At 37.8% G+C, this 12,481-nt stretch overlaps 1 protein-coding gene across 4 annotated transcripts in view; it reads left to right on the top strand.

Moving 5' to 3' along the window:
• Window positions 1-12,481, top strand: part of cgnl1 (cingulin-like 1) — an 81,690-nt gene that overhangs the window by 22,430 nt on the left and 46,779 nt on the right. For all 4 annotated transcript variants that reach the window (XM_049471065.1, XM_049471066.1, XM_049471067.1 and 1 more), the window contains exons 5-8: window positions 1,800-1,901; window positions 3,596-3,744; window positions 5,498-5,639; window positions 5,852-6,064. In XM_049471065.1, the coding sequence (XP_049327022.1) occupies window positions 1,800-1,901; window positions 3,596-3,744; window positions 5,498-5,639; window positions 5,852-6,064 (606 nt within the window). The remainder of the gene's footprint in view (window positions 1-1,799; window positions 1,902-3,595; window positions 3,745-5,497; window positions 5,640-5,851; window positions 6,065-12,481) is intronic.

Here is a 12,481-nt window from a genome sequence, read left to right as displayed (position 1 = left end):
GCACTGCATGCATTTCCTTTCTTGCCTTTAGTACAGCTTCTACTCTTTTTTGTTCAGCCTCAAACTCTGCTTCCCGCAGTCTTTTAGTAGCAAACCAATCTGCTTCTTCCTTTTCTAAGGCTAACTTTTCACTTAAAGCTGCAGCCTTTGCCTTTAATGCTGCATGTTCCATCTCAGCCCTCATTCTTGCAGAGGAAGTTGAAGACAACATGCTTCCACATTGTGAACCAGATCTACTTGCCCGTTTAGAGCTTGATTTTGAAGATGTGGACCTACTATCCTTAGGAGTTACTTGTTTATCATACTCTTCAGCCTGCTCAGAGCGTTTCATGACTCCTTTCATCCAATCCTCACATTTCCAGAAGAAGTCATCTAAAGATTTATTTCTGGAATCGAACCAATCTCTTTGATCATTCAAAAAATCATCCTCAGTCATGTATTGTTGCAAACCAGAATTTATCTCCAAAAATTCTTGGTGCAAACGATGAAAATCGACACGCAATTTGTTTTTAACAATGTCAGCATTTGCGTCATCTTCCATTAGCTGCTCAATCTTTTTCACCGTATTAGTTATTTGGGACAGCTTGCCTCTGCGTGCCTGAACTTGTCTAGATTTGTACTCTTCTAAAGCCTTCTCTGTCATTTTTACTATCCGTTTTCCACTTTTTGCTTCTTCATCCATGATGAATACAATTCCCACTTACGTAGTAAAGATTACAGTGCTGAAAACCTAGATTTACATGTGTTCCAATTCCTCCATAGAATGCACACTGTCCTCCATTTTGGCTTCAACTAGCATCAAGCAGCCAAACAAGAAAAATGACTTACAACTTGTGTTTTTTTCGACATCCAGTTTCCATCCTCCACAATCTCAGTTCCACAGCTTCCAAGTGTTCCATTAATCCATGTACAGCCAGTTTTTTGACTACAATATAGGTTCCATTTCAGAATAAGCCTCAGCTTGACGCTCTACCACACTCCCTTTGGTTAAGTCCACCAAAAAACAAAAAAAAGGAAATACGACAAGAAATCCACAGAACCATTGGGTTTAAAGTTGAACAGTTTACTTCTTCCAAGTTAGGTTACATTCTTCCAAAGTCCTTCCAAAGTTAACCAAAAAGGGGAACTTAACAAAGAAAGAAAGAGAGAGAGAGGTCAAAAAACTGTTTGGCTTTAAGGCTCCATCTTCACCTTCTTGTTCACCAACTGCCCTATACCCCTCCCTCTCCTGATTCTCTCTGGAACTCTTAGCCCCTCCCACAGCCTCCTTCTCATGGTAGAGTCCAATTACCCACAGCTAGCAAGGCAACCACTCTGTTCTAAATCTAACTTTCCACAATACATAAATGATCTATATAAATACCTAAATTCTATATATTAACATATGAACTGTAAATCCTTCAAATAAAAATTAATTGTACGTAATAATGAACTTGAAATATGTTATTCTTTCTAATAATCCAACAACCAGATAAACATTATATACATAAACTAAATTTAGGCTCTTACAATGCTTGACTGCAGAAGCAGTCAATGAAACTTTTTTCCCTACGTATAGTGTACTAATGATTTTGCATATTGTACAAGCTGTGCATATTTTTTTGTTTTACTTTTTTAAATGATGTGAATCTGGCAGTTGATCTTGTTTTTATTTTATTATCATTTTTTTTCCACAGTGAATAGACCAATAGAAATGTTTAAAAATCTATAATTTGTATAACATATGTGCATGATCACTTCAGCACACCTAAAGCATGTTAAAGTGTGCCGTCTAATCACATCTAAACTCTCCTCTGCAGCCTCCAGACCTGTCGGCCCAGGCCAGAGCCCTGCAGGAGCAGAAAGCTGAACTGGAGAAGGAGATTTCTCATCTCAGAACGCAGCTGCAGGACGAAAATAAGGTATTGTCTTCTGTCCCTGACTATGAGACTCACTCTCAGAGCTGTGATTACTGTCCTGACAGAGACATTAACAGGGAAATTAAAGCAGGTTCAGCTCAGACCTCCCGGGCAGTGTGTTTACCCTCCCGCGCCTGCGGTCTCCCGGCCTACTGAAAATCCCCCTCCAGAACATGTAATCATATTAAACAATTACAGGATTGTCAAGAAAAGAAAGGGCCAGAAAAGGCTGCAGATGATCAGACACAGCGAGTTTAGCTGCATGAAGAGGTTACCAGGGGTGAAGAGTTCAGGGAGAGGTCAGAGTTTACTGTTTAACAGTTCTGGAATTTTATTTAATAATTATATATGAATTTATTTATTTATTCATGCAGTATAGATTGCATTATAGTGTAAGATGACAATTATTTATTTTCATATGTTTAATTAATTTATTAACTCAGAATTAATTATTAAATTAATACCTGCTCAATTCTTGATTCTTCTAAAACCAAGAGTACTATAAAACAATCTATCGTTATTATTTGGTGTAGGTGCATTTTGAAGTATTTCTGAGGAAATTCAAGGAGGGAGTCAAATATTTGATTGTATTCAGCAACAAAAGTGTTAATAAGCACAGGATGTTAGATGATGTTGGTGTCACCTGGTCAGGTAACATATTTTATTGATGAATATATCCTCAGGATAGGACACACATTTTAGACATATGTTGGAAAAAACATTTTAGGGTGCCATTACTTTTGCACATGCCACCTTTAATGACTAGTAAATCTGTGAAACAGTATTTGTGCACTTCCAAAAAAAATCTATTAGTGAAGACTGGAAAGATGTATGTGCCTATGTTAAACAAAAAAAATTGCCTATGGTAATAAAACAATCTTTTTTTAGTACTGTATTGTACTGTATTGCACTATAAGGAGCACCGAATTTTAAGGCACATTATCCATAAATGTCTATTTTCTGGTTTATTTTCATACATAAGGCTCACTAGATTATATTTTAATATGCAACACTAGTAAGGAACAGAGGTGTCGCCATGTTTTACCTCTAATTCCTCAGGTCTCACTGCTGTAAAGCTCAAGTATTTAAACAAAACTGTAGTTAAAAAGAAGCATCAAATGAGCACTGGACATTATCCTATAAGATTTCTCTCCTGAAAACTGTTGATTTGAGTGAGTAAAGCGTTTATGTTTACTTACCGTAAGCTTAGATTTTCAGATTTTCACTAAGGCTGGGTGCAGCAGCTTTAGCATTAGCAGCTAACTGCTAGTGCTACACTGAGTAGGCCAGGGTGATATTAACTAGCGGTTCGTCTCATGTAGCTTGTTTTGTAACGCTTAACATGTAGCTTGTGTAAATGCGTAGGTTGCGGTACTATATATTTGTCTGTGCACGGCGAAGGAGCTAGCACTAAGCTAGCGTGGTTAGTTGATAATGCTAATGCTGCTCCAGCAGTGTTACCCGTGGTTAGAAGCAGGCAACAGGCTAGTAATACTTGAAAGAATAGTGAAAGAACTAGCTCATAGCGTGATTAGTGGCTAATGCTAATCAAGCAGTGCTAGTCGGGGTTAGCAGCAGGCTTTTTAATTTTCCTGTTGTTTTAAAGAACATTTTAAAGATACGAAACTGTGGGAGATACAGTTAATTTTTTGTTTCAGAGTCATAAAACCCATATACTGTTCTCTGTTGTGTTATAGAAGCAGAAGAGTCTGAGCGAGGCTCAGGAGAAGACCGGCGCTGGACTGAAGGACCTGCAGAAAGAGCTGGAGCTGAGCCAGGAGGAGTGCAGCAGACTGAGGGACAAACTGACCAAAACAGAGGCAGACCTGCGCACCACACTGGAGGAGTAAGACACGCTCTGAGAAAAAAGCTCTCTAATATATAAACTGTTAGGGCTGTGTGCTGGACTTACAGCTCAATATATCACTATACATATATATATATATATATATATATATATATATATATATATATATATATATATATATATATATATATATATATATATATTGTAAGCAAGGCAAGCTTTTTGGTGTTTGATTCTAAGATTTTAGGAAAACGCTTATAATATAAAAACACACATTACGTTAATAGAAATATGAGTAAAATAAGTTTATTTATACAATTATAACACTGAAATCTAACGGCAGAGTACAACACTAAGTGAAACACTTCTGACACCAATGTTCACATATAAACTAATTATAACAAATCTGAGATTTTCTTTAATTTTGTGTTGCTAAACAAAAGATTCTCACAGATCTCTCAGTTGGTAATGACCCTGCTGCTGCTGCTGCTGCTGCTCAGGGCTTCAGCAGTGTTGATCACAGTGTTCCTCTATCTCTCTGCTATAATGGCAGCTCTGTTCAGCAGGTTAGCGGAGCATTGTTCCTCTGCAGAGCTCCGTGTAGCTGTGTGCAGGTGGCTTACCTGAGATTACTCGTGCAGGTGGACGATAGTGCAGGTGTGAACACTGCAGGGACAGTTAATAGTTAATGGACTGCAAGTACTCACTCAGAGAGCAGCAAGATATGATTCAGTGCACAGGTGTTCTGACCCTGTGAAGCCGGTGTATGTGTGTGTGTGTGTGTGTGTGTGTGTGTGTGTGTGTCCTTTGTACACACTCAGCACTACAGTGTCTTGATTTTAATGGAAACCCAGAGAACAGAATACTTGGAGCAGCACTGCCAAAAAAATTAAACCACCTCTTTTAGTTTAGTTTAATTAGGGTTAGAAAAGTCTTATTGCAGAACATATATATATATATATACACACATACACACACAGCACCAGACCAAAGTTTAACTGTTCTGCATCCTCAAACTATGAAGAAAACCATATGGAGCTATTTGTTAAACAAAAAGTGTTAAACAAATCAGAATATGTTTTATATTTTAGATTCTTCAAAGTAGCACCTCTTGTTTAGATTAGACCATTTTGCACACCTTAGCTGGATTTTCTCAGTCAGCTTGAGGTATGAGGTAGAGTCATCTGGAATTCAGGCTTTCAGTTAACAGCTGTGCTCATCAAGAGTTAATTACCTGAATTTGTTTTCTCTTAATAAAGTGTTTGAGAGCATCAGTTGTAAAGTAGTGAAGAGGTAGAGTTACAGGTATACAGTGAATAGCCATATCTAATCTATGATATGAGAAGCAACAACTACTCAACTGAGAAAAGAAAACAAACTTTAAGAACTTTGAAAGTATCCTCGAGTGCAGTCTCAAAGACCATCAAAAATGTTATGATGAAACTGGCTCTCATCAGGACCGCCCCAGGAAAGGAAGTTTTACACAGGGCCATTTAGGTTTGGATTTTTCCCCCCTAATAATAAAAACATATTATATACCTATATATCATTTAAAAACTGCATTTTGGGTTTACTTGTGTTGTCTGTAACTGATATCTAAATTTGTTTGATGATCTGAAACAACTAAGAGTGAAAAATATGCAAAAAATGGGCAAACACTTTTTATTACCACTGATTGTTATATGTATGTATAATACGATTTGTCGATTAGTCAAAGGTTATGTCTGCCCTGTCCTCTATCTCTAAATATAAAGTGTGTGTATGTGTGTGTGTGTGTGTGTGTGTGTTTCAGACTGTTCCAGGTAAAGATGGAGAGAGAGCAGTATCAGACAGAGATCAGAGATCTGCAGGACCAGCTCTCAGAGATGCACGACGAGCTGGACGGAGCAAAGCGCTCACAAACTGAGAGTGCAGAGAAGGAGACCCTGATGGAGGTAACACACACACACACACACACACACACACACTGCAGCTGATGTTTAGAACACTGCTGCATTAGTCTGAACGCTGATAAACTGAAGGTGAAGTTCAGTGGAAGTTTTCTATGCAAATGTTTTTATGTTTGATCTGATCGTGGTCGGCGGTTTCGGCCGGTAGCTGTTTGGTGTCCGGCGCTGGATGATCACGTGTTTTATGATCCTCTCAGGACCTGATGCAGCTGAAGCTGGATCTGCAGGATGTGCTGGTGGCTAAAGAGGAGCAGGAGGAGGTGCTGAGGAGGCGTGAGAGGGAGCTGACCGCTCTGAAAGGAGCTCTGAAGGAGGAGGTGTCCACTCACGATCAGGAAGTGGATAAACTGAGGGATCAGTACGAGAAAGAGCTGCGAAAACTACAGACATCTGTGGAAGAGGCTAAGCAGGTACCACACAACTGTTCTCACTGAGCTGTTCTTCCACCTGCTGTTTATTCGTCCATCTTATCATTTCATCCCATTGTCCGTCCATCCATCCATCCATCCATCCATCCGTTCGTCTATCCAGTAATTTATAGATCCATTTGTCCCTCCATACATCCATACATTAATTTATGTATTTGTTCATCTATTCATTTCCTCATTGTTCATCTATTTATCCTAGAAACATATATGTGTCCATCTTTCAGTTAATCAGTTTATGTTCTTCCTTTCATCTCGTTCATCCTCTATTTATAAGCAGCTTAAAGGAGAAATCTGGTGTAAAATAGACTTGGATTGTAGTGAAACATGATAACGAGTACAAACTTTTGTCAAATATCCCACCTCCATTCACCTCCAGCATTCTGAAATATCGGGGTTTTAGCCGATGCTCCCAACATGCTTACAATAATAGCAATAGGGGCATAGCATTACCCATGCAAATAAATCAGACCTGAAATCCCACAAGTAGCTCCACAGTTAATGGTAGAATTCTGAGGGTCCTGACAAATAAAATGAGGAACTGAGAACTTTGAACGTGCAAAACTAGTTTATTAAAAACACTGTTTGTACACACAGTAGCTTCAGGTAGTTCTCCTGGCACTGCTATCATGAAATGAAGTCACAATATTTTGACTGACGAGCACGATTGAATAGGTAGGATAGCGGAACAGATTGCATAATTAGTGGAAATGCCTGAATATTTTATTATATATAAAATTTTTCCCAACCCCTGTTGGACCAGCTCCAGACCAAAACTAATGCAGGTATTTGCATAACATATCAGCTGTAGTTTCATTTGTGCTCATCAGTTGACTTAATTTCCAGATGAAGGCACCTGGAGAACTACTTGAAGGTACTGTGTGTATAAATAGTTTTTTTTAAATAAACTACCTGCACTTGTAAAGCTCTCACTGCCTTATTTTAAATGTCAGGGTTCTCAAAATTCTACTAATGAAGTGTGGAGTTTGTTAATGGTGTAAAAATAGACATTTATTTGTATAGGAAATACTATTCTCTATCACTAGCGTTGTAACTCTTGGGAGCATCGGCTAAAAGTGCTGTATTTTTGAATGTTGGAGTGAACAAAGTTGGGCTATTCAACAAAGTTTGTACTAGTTATCATGTTTCATTTCTTCCAATTTCACACCAGATTTATCCTTTAAAGCACTGATGTATTGATTGCTTTAGATATCAGTGGAATACATGTAAACTATGTAAAACGGCAGTGTGTGTGTGTTTTGTAGTGTGTGTGGTGTGTGCATGCGGTTCAGGTTATTGATGTACAGAGACAGCATGTTTCAGGCTGTGAGATGTTTGTGTTGAGCTGCTGGTGATTTAATTCAGGTGGACAGGAGGACTGAGCAGCGGTGTGTCAGCAGATCAGAGAGAGTCATATTTCATGGAAACTCCTCTCTTCGTGTTTATGTTGACAGGAGATCCAGGGCGATAAAGGAATATGAGATGAATGAGTGATAGTGAGAGAGCTGGTTTTAAAAGCTGAAGATATTGTGATGAATACATGCAGGAAAACCTACCGTATTTTTCACACTATGAGGTGAACTTCTAATTTCAATAAACTTCTAATTTCTGGTCTATTTTAATACATAAGGCACACCAGATTATAAGGCAAATTTAAACAACACTAGTAAGAAACAAGGGTGTCTCCATGTTCCCCTTCTAATTCAGTGACAAGACTTGTAAAGCTGAGCTAAGTTAAGTAAACAAATTCTTAAACAAATAACATTTTGGATGTTAAACTACACACATTTCTCCTGAAACTCCTGAAAACTGTTTATTTGTGTGAGTAAAGCGCCTCCATTTATTTACAGTAAGCTTAGATTTACAGATTTCCACTATAGCTGGGTGCAGCAATATTATCATTAGCAGCTAACCGCTAGCGCTAACTGCAGTTAGCGCAAGTAATTGCCGCCTGACAGCACTACATTAAGGAACCCTGAGTGTTCTGGTAAGCCAGGGTGATATTAGCTAGCGGTTTGTCCCATTAATCTTGTTTTAACACAGTAAACACGCAGTCTACAGTCTGATATACTCGCCTCTGAATGGTGAAAGAGCTAGCGCTTAGCACGGTTAGCTGGTAATGCTAATACTGCTTAAACTCCTGTATAGCACTGCACTTCAGCATTAAAATTAATACATAAGGCGCACCGGATTATAAGGCGCACTGACAATTTTTGGGAAAATGAAAGGTTTTTTAAGTGCACAGCACTGTTTATCTGTTATCAAACACCAGTCAGGAAGGTTTTGGGGGGGTCAGGAGGGGTTTTTGGGAGCGATCAGGAGAGGGTCCTGAGGAAAAGCTGAACAGTAACAGGTGGTGGAATGAAAGAGAGGTTTAAGAGGCAGGGGGTGATTTTTGTTGTATCTGCTATTCTGGAGCTGTCCTGTTTGTGCCGGGTGGAGCTCCTTCATGTCCTGAATGGGGCTTTCCTCTCACTGTGCACCCCCAAGGCTGAGATCACTTCCTGTCCAACAACAAAGGCACTTCCTGTCCGGAAGATGCAGTTGTTGTCTCACTGTAGGCCTCTGTTGGGAAGATAAACACAATAACATGCTGTAATAAACCGGTCATCAGGGTTATTTGTGCTGTAGTGCAGTGAACACATTGGCTTACTGTCTCTTCGTGGGAGTTTTGGTTTTAGGAATCAGAATGGAAGGTTTTTATGAGTTTGATGGATCATCGGACATGATGTTGTGGATTAGCAGGCATACATATGGCGTTTAATGTCATATTTAATCTTTCATGACCATTTCTTAATGTAGTTCTGTGCAGGTTAGAGGCAATCTAAATGGCCTCTGTTCTGATTGGATGCCCCTTACATAGCTTCATTCAAATACAGTATTGGTTCAAATGTTCGTGGAAAGTGGAATCTCTCCTAATAAAGGCATTTTAGATTTATTTATGTCATAGCTAACAAGCTTTTTATTCAGATTAATTAGCCTTAGAGTCTCACATTCTTTCCAAAGCATCGGCTTTGCTCACATCCGCAGAATGGTAAGAGTGGATGTGTGGGTGGATGTTTTAAATGTAGGGCCTTCAACCACAGATGCAGCTCCTTCTTATTGAAAGTGGGTGACTCTATGCAACCTCTTGTTTGGTTTTAGCTAATAGCTAATTTAGGTATTTATTTTATCTAACTCTGACATCTTTTGGACTTTGTTTGGAGTCTTGGAATACAGTAGAAGTGCCGCTGATGCTGAAAGCAGTTCTAATATTATACAAAATACTGAAGTACGATTTAAAATAAATCAGTAATTGGTTGGATAAATAATTGGCCTTTTTACTTATTTGGTTGCCAGATATCTACCAAAATGTAAATAAAAATGCCCTGTGTTGTATTAAAAAATATAGTGGTTAGCTCTGCTCACTCATACTGCAGTCCTTAGATGTGTTTTACTTTAAAAAAGAATTATATCATTTATAAACATTTTTTAATAGAAAATTCACTGGATCTTGCGGGGGAAATATAGTACAGTTAATGATAACTTTTTAACACATGCTATTAATCTCTAAACTTACTTTTTGTACTCAAGTTAATAACATGACCATGAACATAAAATTTACAGAGGCTGGTGGCCTCTGTAAGTGCGATTCATTACAGAAAATTGTTGTGTTGATTGACTCCACTAGAAAAAACATCAGTTTAAAAGAAAGCAGGATATGGGCCCTTTAAAACAATCCAGCTCTTATAAGCTCTCTTCACAGTGTCACAGTTCTGCAGTGCAGATCAATGTATTGTCACTAAGCATTGTTACACCCCTGCTGTGTTCAAGACCAGAACAAATAGAAAGTTTAAGCTGTGTGTGTGTGTGTGTGTGTGTTGTTATTGAGTGGTTTGCTCTCTGTGTCTGTGTTTGCATTGATGGCTCGGCCCCATGTGGAGCAGAATGCTGTAAAGTGGAGCACTGAATCTGCCTCTCTGCTGCTTAATTGCAGTGGCAGGCCGTCACTAATCTAATGGGGCGCTGATGGGGAGACTCGCTGGCCTGAACTGGGCCTTTCTATGTTTCTTTCATTTTCTTTTCATCGTTTCTTTCTCTCTCTCTCTCTCTCATTCACTTGCTCTCGGTTGTGTTGTTTTGTGATTGTGTGAGGTTGGCACTGAAGCATTCAGTGGGCCACTGTGTAGAGAAATGTTGGAGGGACATTATTGAGATGTTGAGGAGTATTATCATTATGAACAGACACTCTGCATTTATCACTTTGCTTCTCAGCTGAGCTTCAGATGGTCGGCTTTGAAGACTACAATGCAAAACTTCTGTAAACTTGACAGTAGTTACAATATTATTAATCATTACATGTTTTTATATAATGTTTCATTTCAGTATTATTTACAACATCCTTAACCATTCAAATTTACTAATGTTTAATAATGTCTTAACAGAGACTTGGTCTCTGTTTTGGTCTTTGGTTGTAGTAAAACACGATAAAGAGTACTAACCTTTGTTGAATAGCCCACCTCCGCTCTCCAGCAGCTTTCCAAGATCCAGCAATTTTGTGCAGTTTGTCCAAACAGGCTAGAATAGGTTTTAATAGAGCATATAAATCACAGATAAATCGCTTTTTACACAGTTATTCACACTTCATTGGTAGAAGCCGGAGAGCCCTGACATTTAAAACGAGGCATTAAGAACTTAAACATGCACAAGACGTTTATTAAAAACCACTGATTACAACCCATCGCATAACCCATGATAGTGCTATCCCATGATTTTTGGCATGCTAGTTTAAAAATTGTACTCAGGATGTTCCATATCCTCAGTAAATGAAAACATTTGATTCCAAGACTTTTTGGAGCTTTTCTGTTGGTCCATTAATTATAAAATTATGATGCAACATAAGAAAGAACTACCAAATTTGCATCATGGCCAAAAAGTAAAAAATAGTAAAAAATATATATAATATATTTTATTTTTATGTATGTTTTCTATTTTTAAATATATATATATATTTTAGGTCTGTTAAAATAACATACTGTTGTCATATTAAAAAACATATGCCACAGATACTATGATAATATAACCACATAATAAAGCTTTTAGTTTATTAGGTATATTCAGACATTGCACACACTTAATATCCTGCATAAATAGATAATATCCTGCATAAATACTGTATAGTAATAAACATGTTTTTAACCAATTTAATGTACTCGCTTATTCACATTTAATGGTAATAAGCAGGTATAACATAATGTGCTATGTCGAGGTCAGCTGATTAGGGTAATGCCCACATATTATATAATACATCTATACTTCTATGTATCACAAAAAGGTCAAGGTGGGATGAGATGTGAGGGTGCTGTGTCTACTGGCCTGTGTAAATATATATTGTAATGTACGCATGGCGATACGTTGTGATTGTTTAAATCAAATTTCATGGTATAAAAAAAAACATATTTAAGAAATCGGAGTTAAAGAAAAGTTTTCTACTTATCCAATCAGAACAATAGGATCTAATGTTAAAGTCCAACACTGCTACAGTCATATGAAAAAGTTTGGTCACGCCTATTAATCTTAATAATTTTTAGTTCTAAATATTATTTAAATATTAATATTTGGGTGTTTGTAACAGCCATTTCAGTTTGATATATCTAATAACTGATGGACACAGTAATATTTCAGGATTGAAATGAGGTTTATTGTACTAACAGAAAATGTACAATATGCATTAAACCAAAATCTCACCGGTGCAAAAGTATGGGCACCCTTATCATTTTATTGATTTGAATACTCCTAACTACTTTTTACTGACTTACTGAAGCACAAAATTGGTTTGGTAACCTCATCTGCAGCAAGATGATGCTGCAGCTCTTTGTGTCTGTGGATTTTCCTTGACTGTTCTCACCATTCTTCTTCTCTGCCTTTCTGATATTTTTCTTGGCCTGCCACTTCTGGGCTTAACAAGAACTGTCCCTGTGCTCTTCCATTTCCTTACTATGTTCCTCACAGTGGAAACTGACAGGTTAAATCTCTGAGACAACTTCTTGTATTCTTCCCCTGAACAACTATGTTGAACAATCTTTGATGAGCCCATGATGCCACTCTTCAGAGGAGATTCAAATAGGAGAACAACTTGCAGTTGGCCACCTTAAATACCTTTTCTCATGATTGGATACACCTGGCTATGAAGTTCAAAGCTCAATGAGGTTACCAAATCAATTTTGTGCTTCAGTAAGTCAGTAAAAAGTAGTTAGGAGTATTCAAATCAATAAAATGATAAGGGTGCCCATACTTTTACACCGGTCAAATTTTGGTTTAATGCATATTGCACATTTTCTGTTAGTACAATAAACCTCATTTCAATCCTGAAATATTACTGTGTCCATCAGTTATTAGATATATCAAACTGAAATGGCTGTT

This window comes from Astyanax mexicanus, chromosome 23, assembly GCF_023375975.1.
Source record: "Astyanax mexicanus isolate ESR-SI-001 chromosome 23, AstMex3_surface, whole genome shotgun sequence".
In the NCBI taxonomy this organism is placed as follows: domain Eukaryota; kingdom Metazoa; phylum Chordata; class Actinopteri; order Characiformes; family Acestrorhamphidae; genus Astyanax; species Astyanax mexicanus.
Note: the sequence above shows the minus strand (reverse complement) of the source record. Positions and strands in the feature narration are given on the sequence as shown.